Source organism: Pseudophryne corroboree, assembly GCF_028390025.1.
Source record: "Pseudophryne corroboree isolate aPseCor3 chromosome 3 unlocalized genomic scaffold, aPseCor3.hap2 SUPER_3_unloc_13, whole genome shotgun sequence".
Taxonomy (NCBI): domain Eukaryota; kingdom Metazoa; phylum Chordata; class Amphibia; order Anura; family Myobatrachidae; genus Pseudophryne; species Pseudophryne corroboree.
Window position 1 is genome coordinate 773,682 of NW_026967501.1, and position 21,357 is coordinate 795,038.

At 46.3% G+C, this 21,357-nt stretch overlaps 2 protein-coding genes across 2 annotated transcripts in view; one reads left to right on the top strand and one right to left on the bottom strand.

Moving 5' to 3' along the window:
• LOC134983336 (oocyte zinc finger protein XlCOF6.1-like) overlaps positions 1-21,357 on the bottom strand; it is a 376,610-nt gene that overhangs the window by 72,358 nt on the left and 282,895 nt on the right. The window lies entirely within an intron of this gene.
• Positions 17,410-18,644, top strand: LOC134983338 (oocyte zinc finger protein XlCOF6.1-like; the record flags this gene model as incomplete). The annotated part of the gene is made up of 1 exon (XM_063949046.1): positions 17,410-18,644. A coding segment is annotated over exon 1 (1,206 nt), but the record flags the coding sequence as incomplete, so codon positions are not given.

Genomic DNA, 21,357 nt, shown 5'->3' on the forward strand with positions numbered 1-21,357 from the left:
GTGTAGTTGGCACCAAATTGAAATAAAAACCAGATTTTCAAAGACAATAGCGTACTGTTCTTACCTCCGGTTACCGGGTTCCTTCAGCACTCTTTATCTAAGCGAAGCAGACGCTTATCCCGTCAGCACTGTGAGACAACCTCCCACCCTTTGCTGGAGGGATAATGTCTGCTGATCTACCTAGTGCAGATATGAGAAGTATAGGACGAGCCCGCAATTGACAATGCTAAATTCCTTTGCCTTATAACAACCCTTTATGAAGCTAAGAACACTGTACGCTGTTTACTTAAGAAGTACCGTAATGGTACGCTAGTTGCGTAACGATCGCTCAGCCGTAGGCGAGACGCTCAAGCGTCACGTTCGCTCACGGCCCAGTGATCACAGGACACGTTATTGGTTATGTCTAGGGGAATGATTCGCTGTAGCGTAGCATACGCTCGAGACCACGAGGAGGTCACCAGCGATGCAGACGCTCACAACACTATACCTTTATGATAAAACCTTATACCAATGAAATACTCTGAATACCTTAATGTGAGTACAGGGTGTAAGTGCAACCTTGTGTAACCTGACTAACTACAAAGCTGCTTGAGCGTCACCGACGCTCAAGTGAACACTTAACACTATAGAAAATACACAGATACTGGTTTAGGTTCCAAAGCCTATTAACTGTATTATATCTAATATACTTGTAAAAGGGGATAACAGTACAAATGATACACTACAATATAACAGAGACTACCTAACCAGATAACTACACAAGAAATACAATTACTATTTATGGGAAAATGGAAGGGGAAGAGAAGAAGAGAGAGATAGAGAGAAATGGCTCATGATAACATTAAATAAGAGACAACATGGTTGCAGATAAAACTACACATGTGAGAGACAATCGCTGCGCAGTTAGTCAATGCTGAATACAGCATGGGATGGAAGCTAGACTCCATTTTGAGAAACCTCCACTTGATTCCAAAGACCACACCACATGGCTGAAAGGGGGAGGGGAAGACATCCAGCAGCAGCCATTTTAGATTTGCAGGTCCAAACACATGGCACTCTATACTAAACCACAATCACATAGCAGAAAACACAAGACTCCATTTTCTTCCAAAATGTCCAAGCCTCAAAACAATGCATATGTTCTGATTTTACAATTCCAAACCATCTAAAACACCTTTCACAATGTAATCCAACTTCCTAGAACCATCTCATAATTTCACATCCCAAACAACTTCAGTATCTCAATAACCAGAGCATATGAGTTATCACAAGACCAGACCACAATGTACTCACAAGTATCAGCCTGCCATTGCTACCAGCACATATTCAAAAGTACTGCATGGTGGTATTTATGATTAACAAGATCCCAGCTACCATCACAGATTCCACAGGGCACCAACACAAACAAGTTACAATCACACGGCTGCGCAAGCCTCACCATCCCCAAGCCATTTGTTTCACCAAACCAACCACTCTATGCTTACCCATCTTTCCACAACTACCCCACCTCAAACCACACATTTAAAACTACTCTATGCCAATCAGCCATGAGATATTGATTTTATGATACTTAGCCTTTGTTTCGATGGCGAGGATCCAGCCATGCTTCTGAGAGCTCTGTTCTGAGTCCAGCCACATCACATCTGCTCTCTGAGGCAAAACAAGCAACACTGAAAAACTACCTTCCTGTTTGACCAGTCCCTGGGGGAGGGGTCTCTCTAGCTCCTTTGTATTGAGTCACCATTCTCTTTGTATATGCTAATCAGGTTCAGCCCTGAAAACTTAGTAAAAGGTTGTCTTGAGCATCATATTGTTCTAACAATATGATCTTAGCTTTTATACATATAATCATATCTATCCGCTGCAATGTCCCACAACAACACAATAGGCCTCAAACTAACCCACACCTGATTCTGCTTGCTTCAATACCAAACATGATGTGTTTATCTGGTTCGGTTCGAATGATACACATCCATGACATTAATTCATTAGCCAATTCTAAATCTCCATGATGTCTGGTGCTGTTCATTATTATAACCATGTACTGTATGAAACAAGTGCCGAATCCATCTCTGTGCCATGTCCGAGCAAATGCGTGTGTTTCCATATATTGCTGTGCTCGCTGCGCATATTTGCAAGTATAGCGACTTATATGTGTGCAGTTTATATGGTCTCTCTATGTAATATTTTTGACTTTGACAGTATCTACCCCTTACATGTGAGTGCAGGTGTTCCGGGCTGTGTGACTGCATTGTATCTGCCCCTTACATGTGAGTGCAGGTGTTCCGGGCTGTGTGACTGCATTGTATCTGTCCCTTACATGTGAGTACAGGTGTTCCGGGCTGTGTGAATGCATTGTATCTATCCCTTACATGTGAGTACAGGTGTTCCGGGCTGTGTGACTGCATTGTATCTGTCCCTTACATGTGAGTACAGGTGTTCCGGGCTGTGTGACTGCATTGTATCTATCCCTTACATGTGAGTGCAGGTGTTCCTGGCTGTGTGACTGCATTGTATCTGTCTCTTACATGTGAGTGCAGGTGTTCCGGGCTGTGTGACTGCATTGTATCTATCCCTTACATGTGAGTGCAGGTGTTCCGGGCTGTGTGACTGCATTGTATCTATCCCTTACATGTTAGTGCAGGTGTTCCGGGCTGTGTGACTGCATTGTATCTGTCCCTTACATGTGAGTACAGGTGTTCCGGGCTGTGTGACTGCATTGTATCTATCCCTTACATGTGAGTGCAGGTGTTCCGGGCTGTGTGACTGCATTGTATCTATCCCTTACATGTGAGTACAGGTGTTCCGGGCTGTGTGACTGCATTGTATCTGTCCCTTACATGTGAGTACAGGTGTTCCGGGCTGTGTGACTGCATTGTATCTATCCCTTACATGTGAGTGCAGGTGTTCCGGGCTGTGTGACTGCATTGTATCTATCCCTTACATGTGAGTACAGGTGTTCCGGGCTGTGTGACTGCATTGTATCTATCCCTTACATGTGAGTGCAGGTGTTCCGGGCTGTGTGACTGCATTGTATCTGTCCCTTACATGTGAGTACAGGTGTTCCGGGCTGTGTGACTGCATTGTATCTACCCCTTACATGTGAGTGCAGGTGTTCCGGGCTGTGTGACTTCATTGTATCTATCCCTTACATGTGAGTGCAGGTGTTCCGGGCTGTGTGACTGCATTGTATCTATCCCTTACATGTGAGTGCAGGTGTTCCGGGCTGTGTGACTGCATTGTATCTATCCCTTACATGTGAGTATAGGTGTTCCGGGCTGTGTGACTGCATTGTATCTATCCCTTACATGTGAGTACGGGTGTTCCGGGCTGTGGTACTTCACAATGACTGTGTGATTTGTGAAGGCAGTCACATTTGCAATTGCTAAAGCTGTACATTGTGTGTGCTTGGCTTCATGGTTATCCGTTTGCACTGTCTTCCAAAGTGTAACTCAGAGGATAATGCACCTGTGCTGGTTCCATGTAAGGCCTGTGCGGCAGCATTATCTCCACAGGACCTTGTGCAGGAACATTTGTGATAAATGCTGTGTGCCAAACCTACAACGGCTGCTCCAACCAGGTCCTGCGCAGGAACCACCCTGGGGGGAGCTATTGGTGCCTCCTGCTTTGCTGCCTAGTGTGGGGTTTCTGCAGCAATTGCCTCATGTATTGCATTCCCCGGGGTGTCCTCCATGGATGAACTTATTGACCTACTCAGACCACACGTCGGCCACCTCTCAGCAGTTGTTGCAGCAGACCGTCCTCAGATGAGTATGGCACATAAGCGCTCTCTGTTATCCTTACAGTCTAGAAAGTGGTCAGACTCTGGAGTCCTCAGAGGAAGAGTTGGACACCTCTTTCTCTCTGGCTCTCTGTGTTATCCTTACAGTCTACACAGTGGTCAGACTCTGGAGTCCTCAGAGGAAGAGTTGGACACCTCTCTCTCTCTCTCTCTCTCTCTCTCTCTCTCTCTCTCTGGCTCTCTGTCGGGTGAGGAGGATCATCTTTAAGCGTCAGAAGGTGGTTAAGGCTGAGTTCCCTCACTGAGTATCATGCTGAAATCCTTCAGGAAGCTTGGAATGCTCCTAGTAAGAAGGTCCTGGTGCCTAAGAGCATCTTGTTACCCTTTACCACAAGGAGAGTGTGCTAAATGGGAACTTCCCCCTTGTGTGGATGTTCATGTGGCACGCCTGGTGCACTCCTCCACATTAATTAGGCTGATGCACTAAAGGACAGTCTGAAGTTAGATGGTTCCATAGACCAACTGTCTCTTATTGCTAACCTCAAGCAATCAGCCCGATATATAGAAGAGGCATCCTGGGATACGAGTCTGTTGGCTTCCAGGGCCTCGACTACTTCAGTGGTAGCTCGCTGTGTACTCTGGCTACACTCCTGGATGGCGGATTCAGAGTCTAAAAGGGCGTTGGAAGTTCTGCCTTTCGCTGGAAACATTCTGTTTGATGCAGAATTGGATAATATTGTGGCTACACTGCCAGCTTCTAAATCTGCTTTTTTGCCATCAGCATCTAACCCGAAGGCTGGGACGTCTTTCTTTTGGAATTTTCGGTTTCAAGGCAAAGTGAAAGGGCAGGCTTTTCCATGCAGGTTTTCTCCAGCAAGTCGGCTAAGTCGCAGACTAAGCAAACCTGGATGGCCAGATTCCCGACCCCCAAGCAGAGGGATAAGCCCTCCACCTGACGAGGCGGGCCTACTCCTGTGTGACCCCAGGGTGGCAGGCAGACTTCTGCAATTTGCAGTCTCATAGCTCCAGTCAACTATAGACGCCTACCTACATGTTCCTATAGCACCTACTCATCAGAGATTCCTCCGCTTTGCTGTTCTGCAACAGTATTACCAGTTTCAGGCACTACCCTTTGGGCTGGCTACGGCTCCACGGGTATTTACCGAGCTGATGGCGGTGATTGGTGCTCAGCTGCGTCGTCAAGGTATCAGTGTGCTCCCATATTTGGACGACTTGTTGTTGCTCCTGGCACAATCTCAGGAAGTTTTGCACCGCTATCTTCAAATAACCATTGCCTTTCTACAGACCCTCGGGTGGCTGATCAGTTGGGAAAAGCCCTTCCTTGTCCCTTCACAACAGATGTTGCATCTAGAGGCTCTCCTGGATTTGTGGGAACAGAGGCTCTACCTGCCAGTGGACAAAGTTGACAAACTGCAGTCAGTGGTCCACAACTTACTGCACAATCTCCGGGTGTCCATACATTCCGCCATGCAGGTTCTGGGGTCCTTGGTCTCCACCTTCAATATGGTGGAGTATGCCCAGCTTCACTCCAGGCCCCTACAACATATGATCCTTTCCAGGTGGAACAGGCAGTATCATTGGATCAGGGCTGAGAAGATGGTACTATCTCTGGAGGTACATCTGTCTCTCACCTGGTGGCTATAGATGTCACACTAGGACAAAAGACATCCTGTTTTGGATTCTGGATTGGGTGGTCCTCACATCTTCAAGGTCGGTGGGCTCCAGACGAAAGTTACTTGCCAATCAACGTCCTGGAACTTCGGGCAGTCTACAGGTGCTTTCTTTCAGGCTCAGGATCTCCTCCAAGGCAGGCCTGTTCAGATTCAGTCCGACAATGTCACTGCAGTTGCCTATCTAAACCACCAAGGGGGCACTCTCAGCCATCTGGCTATGGCAAAGGTGGAGTGCACGCTCCAGTGGGCCGAAACTCTCCTTCCGGCCATCTCAGTTGTGTTTCTACCAGGAATCCTGAACTGGGGAGCAGACTTCCTCAGTCGGCAGGATGTCCACAGCGGCGAATGGGCTCTGCACCCTGAAGTGTTCCAGAACCTGGTAAACAGATGGGGTCTGCCGGATGTAGACCTGATGGACTCGCATCGCAATCACAAGGTCCAAATCTATAGATTCGGGACCGGAGATCCGCAGGCAGCATTCGTGGACATTTTATCAGTACGGTGGACCTTCCTTTAGGGATACCTGTTTTCTCCAGTATCGCTGTTACCCAGATTTCTTTGCAAGTTTAAACGGGAAGGAGGCTCCATTATACTGATTACTCCCATATGGCCCAGGCACCATTGGTCCGCTGATCTGCAAAATCTATCCATAGACATGCCATTCCTACTGCCACAGCGAGCAGACTTGTTGTCTCGGGGTCCCTGTCTGCATCGGAACCTGGCTCGACTGTCTTTGACGGCTTTGCTCTTGAGTCATCAGTTTTTAGAGCGAAGGGGTTCTCGGATGCAGTGATATAGACAATCTGCCTCTTCAACCCGCATCTATTATCAGATTTGACATGCTTATTTTCAGTGGTGTGCGCCTAGGCACTATGACCCTCCTACCTTTTAAGGGTCTCCAGGGTTCTGGCCTTTTTACAAGCAGGGTTAGACCTTGGTCTTTGCCTAGCATTCCTGAAAGTACAAGTTTCTGCACTATCAGTGTGGTTTCAATGACCGGTCGCTCCACTACAAGATGGGCGTATCTTTTTTCAAGGAATACTCCATATCCAGCCTCCCTTTGTACATCCAGTAGCCCCTGGGATTTATTTCTTGTCCTGCAAGCTCTTAAGACTTCCCCATTTGAGCCTTTAGAGTCAGTGGACCTTAAGTGGTTGTCTGTAAAGGTGTTCTATCTCCTGGCTATTGCCTCTACGAGAAGGGGGTCTGATTTAGGAGTGCTTTCCTGTCCTTCGTTTCTGATCTTCCATTAAGATAGGGCAGTTCTCCGGACCAAGGTGGGTCACCTTCCTAAGTTGGTGTCTAAGTTTCATCTAAATACAGAGATATTGGTTCCAGCCTTTTAGTCCTGTTATTGGTGAGGCCTTATTGGATGCGGTTCGTGCACTAAGTATTTACGTAGAACGTACCAGAGTGATCAGGAAAACGGATTCTCTATTTGTCCTGTATGGATTCTATAAGCAAGGTTGGCCAGCTAGTAAACAAACGCTGTCCAGGTGGCTTTGCATGACTATTGCAGAGGCTTACATTCGAGCTGATCTTCCTGTTCCGGTCTCTGCTCATTCAATACGTTCAGCGGGTCCCTCATGGGTGGCTCTCTGAGGTGCTACTGCTGAACAACTCTGCAAGGCAGCTACGTTGTCTTCTATTAACACGTTCCTGAGGTTTTTATGCCTTTTGATACCTTTACCTCTCAGGAAGCTTCCTTAGGGCGTTGGATTCTCCTGTCTACTCAGGAGTGTCCCCACCCTTAGGGGAAACTGCTTTAGGACATCCCCAATGTAAGGACTGTGGATCGCTATGGATCCTGATGAAGAAAACAAGAGTTATGTTAGACTTACCATGGTGAACTCTTTTTCTTTAAGGTCCATAGGATCCAGAGGGTGCCCACCAAGACACACCTGTCTTGGGGAAATACTTTTCTCTTACGTCCTAGAGGATGCTGGGGTCCACATTAGTACCATGGGGGTATAGATGGGTCCACTAGGAGCCATGGGCACTTTAAGAAATTAATAGTGTGGGCTGGCTCCTCCCTCTATGCCCTTCCTACCGGACTCAGTTTAGAAAATGTGCCTGGAGGAGCCGGTCACGCTTTGGAGAGCTCCTGAAGAGTTTTCCTTTTTTTTTATTTAATGTTTGTTATTTTCAGTCAGGTCTGTTTAGGCAGCAGACTGACTTCTTCGTGGCACTTAGGGGGGAGAACGGCCCAAATTCCTAGAGAGTTAATGGTCCCGTATCTCAGCTGACAGGACCCTGAGCTTCTGAGGGAGCCATTCGCAAGCCACACCACGGCACAGCGTACCCTCCCGCAGCATTCCGCCACCCCTAACAGAGCCTGAAGACAGAGTGGTGAGTACAGCGCCAGCGTCCCGGGTTAGTGGGTCGCCGGTTGGAATGGCGGCACAAGGGTAGGAGCGCAGCTCTTCATGCAGGCTGTGCTCCAGGGAGGCTCAGAAGGATACACGCTGCGGCGGGTCCCCCTTTAAGGGCCGCACTGAGACTCCTATAATGTCCACACTGGCCACACTGTGCTAACAGGGATTTTAATCACTTGGTTAGACATTTAGTTCCTTAGGCCAGTATAAAAAATGCGGGAAGCTGTCGCCATTACAGGGGGCGGGGCTTCACCCAGAGCGGATCCTACAGCTCTCCAGCACCATTTTCCCTCTGCAGCTCATACAGGAAGCATTCACAGGGAAGCGCTGCTCCTACACAAGGACTCCAGGTCTCCTCAGTGGTACCAGGGGGTCTTAGTGAAAGGGGGGGGTGTAAATTTATAAAACTCTACTAAAGTGCCTGTTATTGTGACCCAGCTCAGTTTAACTTTGCTAAAGGGGCGCTATGTGTCTGGTTCTGATTTCTGAGGACCCTGCCTACATATACTGTGTTTCACCTGATGTGTGTGTGTGTGTGTGTGTGTGTGTGTGTGTGTGTGTGTGTGTGTGTGTCCCTTTCACAATCATGTCCATGGACTGTGTCTCTTGTACTGCAGAATGTCTCTAATCCCCTGAGGACTCACTACCCTGCACCCACGATTGTGCTCCCTCTCCAGCTAGTGGGGCTGAACCCCCGTGGTTGGCTTCCATTAAAGGGATTATTTCTAATATTTGCACTAGGCTATCTCATAGTGAAAGGGAGACACAATTCTTAAGGCAGTCTATGGATGACCTGATCAACAAAGATTCAGCTCCCATACCTGTGTCTCAATCCCTCGCCATTTGCCTACAAAAGCGTACTCTGGCCCAAGTCATGCAGGGTGACACTGATCCTGATCCGGATGATATGGATGCCAGTGGAGGGGTGTGCTGTCCTGGCACAGGGTATCCAGGCCCTCATAGAGAACTGTCTTACATATTCCTGTCAGGGCAGAGGAAGTAATTGAGGAATCTTACTTTAATACAAAAAAGAAATCCTCAGCTACTTTTCCGGCTTAAAAGGAGTTAAATGTCCTCTTTGAAGAAGCTTGGGTGAACCCTGACCAAAAATGTCAGATCCCAAAAAGGTTAATTTCCTCCTTCCCCTTTACTTTGGAGGATAGAAAAAAATGGGAAAACCCGCCGATAGTGGATGCATCTGTGTCCAGGATGTCACGTAAGATAGTCTTACCAGTTCCCGGGGCGGCATCCTTATAGGACGCGGCTGACCGTAAGGTTAAGACCACTCTCAAATCTATATACTCGTCGGCTGGGGTAGCCCAGAGACCCAATATTGCTTGTGCATGGATCACTAGGGCAATTTCAAGATGGTCTGATAATCTAATTGAAGATTTAGATTCACTTACCAGGGATGACATTAACTCCTACGGCACATCCAAGATGCTGCTAACTTTATGGTGGAGGCCATAAAAGAAATTGGTTTACTCAACGCATGCACCACTGCCATGGTAGTGTCAGCACGCAGGGAATTGTGGCTACGCTAGTGGACTGCGGATGCGGATTCCAGAAAAGGCGTGGAGAGCCTACTATCACGGTTGAGGCTCTGTTTGGAGATGAACTAGATACTTGGATATCTAAGGCCACGGCGGGTAAGTCTACATACCTTCCTTCCACAGGGACTCCTGCTAGGAAAACCTACTCTGCACCGACTTTGCAGTCCTTTCGGACAGCTAAATTTAAAAACAAGTCCAAGGGTTCTTCTACAGCCTTCAGAGGCGGTAAAGGTAAACCCAGAAAAGCCGCAGCTGCAGGTTCTCAGGAAGAGACCTCTGGTTCTGCTTCCTCAAAGCCTTCAGCATGACGGTGGACCACACTGCCTGGAAGACAGGCAGGTGGGAGCCAGCTTACGTTATTTCAGTCACATCCGGGCAACGTCATGCCTAGATCCCTGGGTGAAAGATCTTATCGCACAGGGATACAGACTGGAATTTCAAGAACTCCAAGATTCTTCAAATCCGGCTTACCAGCTTCTCCAGAAGCAAGTTTGGCCTTACAGGCAGCAATTCTAAAACTGGTACAGAATCAGGTGATTGTTCCAGTTCCACCTCAACTACAAAACAAGGGTTATTTTTCCAACCTGTTTGTAGTACCGTAACCGGACGGTTCGGTAAGACCTATTTTAAACCTCAAGTCTCTGAACCCATACTTAAAGGTGCTCAAATTCAAGATGGAGTCTCTGAGAGCGGTGATCTCAGGTCTGGAGGAAGGGGAATTCCTGGTGTCTCTGGACATCAAGGATGCATACCTTCATGTCCCAATTTGGCCGCCTCATCAGCTTATCTCCGGTTTGCGTTACAGGACTACCACTACCAGTTACAGGACCTGCCATTTGGACTCTCCACAGCGCCACGGGTGTTCACGAAGGTGATGGCAGAGATGATGTTGCTCCTCCGCTTGCGGGGAGTGAACATAATACCATACCTGGATGACCTGCTGATCAAAGCACCGTCCAGGGAGAAGTTGTTACACAGCATTGCCCTCTCAACGACGTTACACCAGGATCACGGGTAGATTCTGAATCTGCCAAAATCTCACCTGGAACCAACACAGAGTCTTCCGTTCCTGGGTATGATACTGGATACGAAGGCACGGAGGGTATTCCTCCCAATGAAAAAGGCATTGGTGATCCAGTCGATGGTACGGGATGTTCTAAGTCCGACCCGGATTTCAGTGCACCTGTGCATTCACCTCTTGGGAAAGATGGTGGCCTCTTACAAAACTCTACAATATGGAAGGTTTCACGCAAGGCCCTTCCAGCTGGATCTGTAGGACAAATGGTCCGGATCGCATCTCCACCAAGAGCCAGAATTTCTCTTCTCTGGTGGCTTCAGACTTCTCACCTAACCGAAGGCCGAAAGTTCGGGATTCAAAATTGGGGGAACAGTTCCAAGGAAAATGGTCAAGTCAAGAATCTATTCTTCCGATCAACATTCTGGAACTCAGGGCCGAATACAACGCCCTTCTACAGGCATCCCATCTTCTTCAAGATCAGACCATACAAGTTCAGTCGGACAATATGACATCAGTAGCGTACATAACCCGACAAGGCGGAATGAAGGGCAGAGCTGCAATCTCGGAGGTAAAAAGGATCCTCCTCTGTGCAGAAAGACATGCGGTGGCTTTGTCGGCAATCTTCATTTCGGGAGTGGACAACTGGGAAGCAGACTTCCTCAGCAGACATGACCTCCATCCAGGAGGAGCTCAATCGATATTATTCCAGGTCGAGAGACTCGCAAGCAGTGGCGGCGGACACTCTGGTGACTCCAGGGGTCTAACAGATTGTCTACATGTTTCCACCACTTCCGTTAATCCCAAGGATTCTCAAAAGAATAAAGAGGGAAAAAGTTCAAGCAATTCTCATTGCTCTGGACTGTCCAAGAAGGGCCTGGTACGCGGATCTATGGGAGTTGCTCCTGGAGGACCTGTGGCCTCTTCCTCTTCAAGAGGATCTTCTGCAACAGGGTCCGTTCGTCTATCAAGACTTACCGCGGCTACATTTGACAGCATGGATGTTGAACGTCAAATTTTAGCCCGGAAAGGGATTCCGGATAAGGTTATTCCAACCTTGATCCAAGCCAGAAAGGGGGTAACGTCTAAACATTACCACCGTATTTGGAAGATTTACGTCTCTTGGTGTGAGAACAGGAAAATTCCTGTGATGGAATTTAAGATGGGACGGTTTCTCCTTTTTCTGCAGGCAGGAGTGGATGTGGGCCTCCGTTTGGGCTCCTTGAAAGTCCAGATTCCGGCCTTGTCCATTTTCTTCCAGAAGCAATTGGTGTCTCTTTCTGAGTTTCAGACTTTTTGATGGGTGTTCTGCACATTCAACCACCCTTTGTGCCTCCTACGGCACCTTGGGATCTTAACGTGGTGTTGCAGTTCCTCCAATCGGATTGGTTTGAGCCTTTACAGGCATTGAAAGTAAAAATTCTTATGTGGCAGCAGACAGTTTCACTGTTGGCCCTGGCTTCGGTCAGACGCGTGTCGGAACTGTGGGCATTGTCTCACAAGTGCCCCTACTTGATTTTTCATGAGGATCACACTGAGCTCAGAACTCGTCAGCCATTCCTTCCTAAGGTGGCGTTTGCGTTTCACATCAGCCAACCTATTGTGGTTCCGGTGATTACCGACACCTCTGCTTCTTCAAAGTCCTTATATGTTGTGAGAGCTCTGAAAATGTATGTGAAGTGGATGGCTTGTCACAGAAAATCTGACTCGCTGTTTGTTTTCTATGATCTCAATAAAATTGGGTGCCCTGCTTCAAAGCAGTCTATTGCTCGCTGGATCAGGCTTACTATCCAGCATGCTAATTCTACAGCAGGCTTGTCGGTTCCGAAATCGGTTCAGGCTCACTCTACTCGGTCGGTGGGTTCTTGCTTGGCGGCTACCCAGGGTGTCTCGGCTTTACAGCTTTGCCGAGCGGCTACTTGGTCAGGGTCGAACACGTTTGCTAAGTTCTACAAGTTTGATACTTTGGCCGCTAAGGACCTTTAGTTTGGTCAATTAGTTCTGCAGGAACTTCAGCACTCTCCCACCCATTTTCGGAGCTTTGGTAAATCCCCATGGTACTAAATGGACCCCAGTATCCTCTAGGACATAAGAAAATAGGATTTTAATTACCTACCATTAAATCCTTTTTTCGTAGTCCGTAGAGGATACTGGGCGCCTGCCCGGTGCTTCGTTTTTCTGCACTGTTACTTGCTTAAGTATTGTTGTTGGATCAGCTGTTGCTGTTCCTGTTCAAGTTTGGCTAGCTTGGCTTTCCTCTTGGTTGTGTGTGCTGGTTCAAATCTCACCACTGTTCTGTTACATCCTTCCTCAGGATATGTCCGTCTCCTCGGGCACAGTTTATAGGCTGAGTCTGGTAGGAGGGCCATAGAGGGAGGAGCCAGCCCACACTATTAATTTCTTAAAGTGCCCATGGCTCCTAGTGGACCCGTCTGTACCCCAGGGTACTAATGTGGACCCTAGTATCCTCTACGGACTACGAGAAAAGAATTTCCCGCTAGGTAATTAAAATCCTATTTTTTTCCCCTTTTTTGATTTTCTCTACTCTGCAGGATAGTGTGTCTTGTATGTTCAGGTCTTCCTTTTCTCCTGAAATCCTGCTTCTGCCTTTTGGCTTGTTAACAAAACTGGCTTCCCTAGGCCAGAGGCGGGGTATATGAGGAGGAGGACCGGTGCATCATGGAAGCTAAAAGATTAACTGTGTGGTGCCCAGTCAACTCCTACCACCTACACCCCAATGCAAGGACTGTGGATCCTGTGGACCTCAAAGAAAAAGATGTCCGTCTATATATATATTTTCACATCATTTGGGATATCCATAATTGATATTACATTGTTTGTACATCATTCACTGTATCATTTATGTATTGTATTGGATAGCGCGTATAAGTGGTAGTACCTTTTTTCTCAAAGAAAAAGAGTTAACCCTGGTAAGTCGACCGTAAGTCTTGTTATCTTCAAATATCAATTGTGTAGACTTCAAATAATTGTGTAAACTTTAAACTGTAATTGTGGATTTGTTCCTGATGATCAAATTCCTAATTACTTGTGGATAATAGTCCCTGCCCTGTGCAGTTCTGAGGTTATGACTTTAGGGAATGTAATGGCCAGATCCAATATTACTCAATTTAAGGTCTCCCGGTAGCCTTACTACATACATAAATGTCTATCTCCTGGTCTGTGCAGCTCTAGAGGTTACATAGGAGTATGTGTGTGTGTATATATATATATATATATATATATATATTATATACACACACACACACACACACACACACACGGGCAAAAAGGTATTTGGACAGCCACCGATTGTGCAAGTTGACCCACTTAAAAGGGGTGTGGTATTGAAAGTCGACAGTAACTAGGTCGACAATGTCTAGGTCGACCACTATTGGTCGACAGTAACTAGGTCGACAGGGTCAAAAGGTCGACAGGGTCAAAAGGTCGACATGTTCTAGGTCGACAGGTCAAAAGGTCGACATGAGTTTTTAATGTTATTTTGGTGTCGTTTTCTTCGTAGAGTGACCGGGAACCCCAGTTAGTGCACCGCGTCCCCTCGCATGGCTCGCTTCGCTCGCCATGCTTCGGGCATGGTGCCTTCGCTCCGCTACCGCTTCGCTCGGCACAGATTACCGTTCCAATCGTAGTCCACGTGGATCGTTAAGTATGAAAAGGTTCAACAAAAGAAAAAAATTGTGAAAAACTCATGTCGACCTTTTGACCTGTCGACCTAGAACATGTCGACCTTTTGACCCTGTCGACCTTTTGACCCTGTCGACCTAGTTACTGTCGACCAATAGTGGTCGACCTAGACATTGTCGACCTAGTTACTGTCGACTTTCAGTCCGGATCCCCTTAAAAGATGAGAGAGGTCTGTAATTTCCATCATAGGTACACTTCAACTGTGAGAGACAGAATCTGAAAAATATAACAAACAGGAGATCACATTGTATGATTTTTAAACAATTTACTTGTGTATTCTTGTGGAAAATAAAAATTTGGACACCTACCAAGCAGCAAGATTTCTGGCTCTCACAGACCTGTTACTTCTTCTTTAAGAAGCTCTTCTATCCTCCACTCGTTACCTGTATTAATGGCACCTGTTTGAACTGGTTATCTATATAAAAGACACCTGTCCACACCCTCAAACAGTCAGACTGCTACCTTTCCACCATGGCCAAGACCAGAGAGCTGTCTAAGGACACCAGGGACAAAATTGTAGAGCTGCACAAGGCTGGGATGAGCTACTCGACAATAGGCAAGCAGCTTGGTAAGAAGAGATCAACTGTTGGCGCAATTATTAAAAAATGGAAGAAATACAAGATCACTGACTATCTCCCTTGACCTGGGGCTCCATGCAAGATCTCACCTCGTGGGGTATCAATGATCTTGAGAACGGTGAGGAATCAGCCCAGAACTACACGGGGGGACCTGGTCAATGACCTCAAAAGAGCTGAGACCACAGTCACAAAGGTTACCATTAGTAATACACTACGTCGTCATGGATTGAAATCCTGCAGCGCCTGAAAGGTCCCCCTGCTTAAGCCAGCACATGTCCAGGCCTGTCTAAAGTTTGCCAGTGACCATCTGGATGATCCACAGGAGAATGTAATGTGGTCAGATGAGAGCCAAATCAAACTTTTTGGTATAAACGCCACTCGCCGTGTTTGGAGGGAGAAGAATGATGAATGGCATCCCAAGAACACCATACCCACTGTGAAGCATGGGGTTGGAAACATCATGCTTTGGGGCTGCTTTAATGCAAAGGGGACAGGACGACTGATCCGTATTAAGGAGAGGATGAATAGAGCCATGTATCGTGAGATTTTAGGCAAAAACCTCCTTCCCTCAAAAAGAGCATTGAAGATGGAACGTGGCTGGGTCTTATAGCATAACAATCACCCCAAACACACCGCCCGGGCAACTAAGGAGTGGCTTCGTAAGAAGAATTTCAATATCCTGGAGTGGCCTAGCCAGTCTCCAGACCTCAACCCAGTAGAAAATCTGTGGAGGAAGTTGAAAGTCCATGTTGCCCGGTGACGGCCCCAAAACATGACAGATCTAGAGAAGATCTGCATGGAAGAGTGGTTCAAAATACCTGCTACAGTGTGTGCAAACCTGGTCAAGAACTACAGGAAACATTTGACCTCTGTAATTGCCAACCACCGAGGTTATATTATAAAGTATTGAGTTCAACTTTTTGATTGTCCAAATATTTATTTTCCACAAGAATATACAAATAAATTGTGTAACAATCATACAATGTGATTTCCAGATTCTGTCTCTCACAGGTGAAGTTTACCTATGATGGAAATTACAGACCTCTCTCATATTTTTAAGTGGGTCAACTTGCACAATCGGTGGCTGTCCAAATACTTGTTTGCCCCACTGTATATTCTTTTTGTTAATTAGATTAGTTTTTCATTAATCTTTTTGTGGTCACATTCTCTCATGCACTCTGATTTGTGTCCGCTGTTCTCCTGGGTGCTTTACATTAGGTGTGTAGGTAACGGTCTCACCTATATAAGGTAAGTTGCTGTGAGATTTAGACCAGGTAGTAGCATACCTAAAGTGTAACACTAATGTGATAGCTATTTTTCTGGTAATTATTTTGAGCAATAGAGCAGAGCCTGCAGTATAGTGTGGTCCCTTGTCGGGGGCTGCAGGCTTAAATGCATTTGTCAATAGGTGAACTAAAACTCCACTACTGATTATTGTTAGTTATTATAGTGAGTGCAGAGCCCCAGTGAGATAGATATAATATACTAATCCACAGCACTCACCGTTCCTGGATTTGGGGTGCAACACAGTATGTGACCACATTGTTTAAATAAAATCACAGGGGGTCTGCACTCACTGTATTAACTAACAATAATAAACTGTGAATTTAGTTCATGTATTGACCAATAAATTTGAATCTGCAGCCCCCCCACCCCCCAGATTACCAGCATTGTATCAATTAACACCCAATTAAAACCCAATGGTTTTTTACTACTTTATTCAGCTCTTTATACACTTAATTTGCATTTAATATACCACTGATTTATATTACATACTTTACTGTACTTAATAAAGGTTATATATTATTTATTAGTGCACAAACAGGACAGCACTTTCTCTTCTTTGCTGTTTTAATGTTTCATTATTGCAAAACCCATGTCACCTCTAATCCCACATGAACGTCCATGTCACCTCTAGTAATCCCACGTGAGCATCCATGTCACCTCTAGTCATCCCACCTGAGCGTCCATGGTAATCCCACATGAGCGTCCATGTCACCTCTACTAATCCCACATGAGCGTCCATGTCACCTCTACTAATCCCACATGAGCGTCCGTGTCACCTCTTGTAATCCCACATGAGCGTCCGTGTCACCTCTAGTAATCCCACATGAGCGTCCGTGTCACCTCTAGTAATCCCACATGAGCGTCCGTGTCACCTCTAGTAATCCCACATGAGCATCCGTGTCACCTCTAGTAATCCCACATGAGCGTCCATGTCACCTCTAGTAATCCCACATGAGCATCCGTGTCACCTCTAGTAATCCCACATGAGCGTCCATGTCACCTCTAGTAATCCTACATGAGCATCCGTGTCACCTCTAGTAATCCCACATCAGCGTCCACGTCACCTCTAGTAATCCCACATGAGCATCCGTGTCACCTCTAGTAATCCCACATGAGCATCCGTGTCACCTCTAGTAATCCCACATGAGCGTCCATGTCACCTCTAGTAATCCCACATGAGCGTCCATGTCACCTCTAGTAATCCTACATGAGCATCCGTGTCACCTCTAGTAATCCCACATCAGCGTCCACGTCACCTCTAGTAATCCCACGTGAGCGTTCCGTGTTGAATAAAATCCAGTCTAAGCATCCTATCTTTTTTGTTTCTGTAATAGACATAAAAGCAATGATTACAGGTAAAAGAAAATGTCAGTTATAGAATTATATATTGTATCCTGTTACATCCTGGGTCTTGTCTGCACATTTTATATATTAATGTATTTTATTTCCAGCAGATGGATACACAAGCAGGAATATCTCAGAAGGACATCTAATGTTATCTCCGGATTGTGACATAAAAGATAATGACAGTAGACAGGATTCTCCAGGAGATAACCCCATTACCCCAATTATACATCCAGCTCTATCAGCTGATCCCCCTGATCCTGGGAAATGTTCTCCTGATCACTCTGATATTGGTGCATCTATTACAGCTCTGAGAGTAGATACAGTGTTTCTCTGTTCTATAGATACCAAATGTTTTACACAGAACACAAACCTTATTACTCATCAGCCAGCTAAAGCAGATGAGAGGCCATTTCCATGTTCTGAGTGTGGGAAATGTTTTACATATAAATCAAATCTTGTTAGACATCAGAGAAGTCACACAGGTGAGAAGCCGTATTCCTGTCCTGAGTGTAGGAAATGTTTTGCATACAAATCACATGTTGTTATTCATCAGCATGCTCACACAGGTGAATGGCCATTTTTCTGTTCTGAGTGTGGAAAACGTTTTACATATAAATCAAAACTTGTTACACATCAAAGAAGTCACACAGGTGAGAAGCCGTATTCCTGTTCTGAGTGTAGGAAATGTTTTGCACGGAAATCAGATCTTGTTACACATCACAGAAGTCACACTGGTGAGAAACCGTATTCCTGTTCTGAGTGTGGGAAATGTTTTGCATCTAAATCAGAACTTGCTAAACATCAGAGAAGTCACACAGGTGAAAAGCCGAATTCCTGTTCTGAGTGTGGGAAATGTTTTGCATCAAAATCAAATCTTGTTAAACATCAGAGAAGTCACACAGGTGAGAAGCCGTATTCCTGTTCTGAGTGTGGGAAATGTTTTACATATAAATCAAATCTTGTTAAACATCAGAGAAGTCACACAGGTGAGAAGCCGTATTCCTGTTCTGAGTGTGGGAAATGTTTTGCACGGAAATCAGATCTTGTTATACATCAGAGAAGTCACACAGGTGAGAAGCCATTTCCATGTTCTGAGTGTGGGAAATGTTTCGCTCAGAAACAAGCTCTTGTTGTACATCGGAGTAGTCACACAGGTGAGAAGCCATTTCCGTGTTCTGAGTGTAGGAAATGTTTTTCATTGAAAGCAAATCTTGTTAGACATCAGAGAAGTTACACAGGTGAGAAGCCGTATTCCTGTTCTGAGTGTGGGAAATGTTTTGCATATAAATCACATTTTGTTAGTCATCAGAGAAGTCACACAGGTAAGAAGCCATATTCCTGTTCTGAGTGTGGGAAATGTTTTGCACGGAAATCCGTTCTTGTTAAACATCAGCGATTTCACAGGTGAGAAGCCATTTTCATGCTGTGAGAGATATAAATCCGCTCTTGTTGAACATATTAGACATTACCCAAGTACGGAAACATTTAAATCTTCTGGAGTATAATTTTCACTGTCATGCAATGTTCCTCAAGGGTTAAGCCTATCTCCTATGCTTTATGCAATATACAATCAGGTCCATAAATATTGGGACATTGACACAATTCTCATATTTTGGGCTCTACACCATCACAGTAGATTTGAAAAGAAACAAACAAGATGTGCTTTAACTGCAGACTTTCCGCTTTAATTTGGGGGTATTTAGATCAAATCAAGTGAACGGTGTAGGAATTATAACGGTTTCTATATGTGCCTCCCACTTTTTAAGGGACCAAAAGTAATGGGACAAACTAAATAATCCTAAATCAAACTTTTACTTTTCTCTAACGTCCTAGAGGATGCTGGGGACTCCGTAAGGACCATGGGGATAGACGGGCTCCGCGGGAGACATGGGCACTTTAAGAAAGAATTTAGTTCCTGGTGTGCACTGGCTCCTCCCTCTATGCCCCTCCTCCAGACCTCAGTTTGATACTGTGCCCAGAGGAGCTGGATGCTTTTCAGTGAGCTCTCCTGAGTTTGCTGATAGAAAGTATTTTGTTAGGTTTTTATTTTCAGGGAGCTCTGCTGGCAACAGGCTCCCTGCATCGTGGGACTGAGGGGAGAGAAGCAGCCCTACTCTCTGAAGCTAGGTCCTGCTTCTTAGGCTACTGGACACCATTAGCTCCAGAGGGATTTGTACGCAGGATCTCACCCTCGCCGTCCGTCCTAGAGCTGTACTGCCGTCCCCCTCGCAGAGCCGGAAGACAGAAGCCGGGTGAGTATGAGAAGAAAAGAAGACTTCACAGGCGGTAGAAGACTTCATGATCTTCATTGAGGTAACGCACAGCACTGCAGCTGTGCGCCATTGCTCCACACACCTCACATACTCCGGTCACTGTAAGGGCGCAGGGGGGGGGGGCACCCTGGGCAGCATTTGGGACCTCATATTGGCAAAAAGAACACATATATACAGCTGGGCACTGTATATATGTATGAGCCCCCGCCAAAATTACTGTTTAAGCGGGACAGAAGCCCGCTGCCGAGGGAGCGGGGCTTCTCCCTCAGCACTCACCAGCGCCATTTTTTCTCCACAGCACCGCTGAGAGGAAGCTCCCCAGGCTCTCCCCTGCTGATACACGGTAGAAGAGGGTTGAAAAGAGAGGGGGGCACATAATTAGGCGCAAAAACTACATACAGCAGCTACTGGGTTAACATTAAGTTACTGTGTTATTCCTGGGTTTGTAGCGCTGGGGTGTGTGCTGGCATACTCTGTCTCTCCAAAGGGCCTTGTGGGGGAACTGTCTTCAGAAAGGACATTCCCTGTGTGTGTGGTGTGTCGGTACGCTTGTGTCGACATGTCTGATGAGGAAGGCTATGTGGGAGAGGAGCTGGAGCAAATGAATGTGGTGTCTCCGCCGACGGCGCCGACACCTGATTGGATGGATATGTGGAAGGTTTTAAATGCTAGTGTTAACTCTTTGCACAAAAGATTAGATAAGGCTGAAGCCTTGGGACAGTCAGTATCAGGCACGGGTTGAGACCCTATGTCGCAGGGACCGTCAGGGTCTCATAAGCGCCCACTATCCCAAATTGTTGACACAGATACCGACATGGATTCTGACTCCAGTGTCGATTACGATGATGCAAAGTTACAGCCAAAATTGGCTAAATCCCTTTGATATATGATTATAGCAATAAAGGATGTTTGGCACATCACAGAGGAAACCCCTGTCCCTGATAAGAGGGTGCATATGTATAAGGGAAAGAAGCCTGAGGTAACTTTTCCCCCTCTCACGAACTGAATGAGTTATGTGAAAAGGCTTGGGAATCTCCAGATAAAAAACTGCAGATTTCCAAACTGATTCTTATGGCCTATCCTTTCCCGCCAACGGATAGGTTACGGTGAGAATCCTCCCCTAGGGTGGACAAAGCTTTAACACGCTCATCCAAAAAGGTAGCCCTGCCATCCCAGGATACGGCTACCCTCAAAGATGCTGCTGATCGCAAACAGGAGGTTACCCTAAAGTCCATTTATACACATTCGGGTACCTTACTAAGACCGGCAATTGCATCGGCCTGGGTGTGTAGTGCTGTAGCGGCATGGACGGATACCTTATCTGAGGAATTTGATACCCTAGATAAGGATACTGTATTATTGACCCTGGGGCATATTAAAGACGCTATGTTGATTTCTGCCAAAAGGGCCATGTGGACTCGGCAATGGACAGGTGATGCCGACTCAAAAAGGCATATGGAGGTTTTACCTTACAGGGGTGAGGAATTGTTCGGGGAAGGTCTCTCGGACCTGGTCTCCATAGCTACAGCTGGAAAGTCAAATTTTTTGCCTTATGTTCCCTCACAGCCTAAGAGAGCACCGCATTATTAAATGCAGTCCTTTCGTTCACAAAGAAACAAACAAGAAAGTCCGAGGTGCGTCCTTTCTTGCCAGTGGTAGGGGCAGAGGAAAGAAGCTGCACAACACAGCTAGTTCCCAGGAACAGAAGTCCTCCCCGGCCTCTGCAAAATCCACTGCATGACGCTGGGGCTCCACTGGCGGAGTCGGGCCCAGTGGGGGAACGTCTTCGGA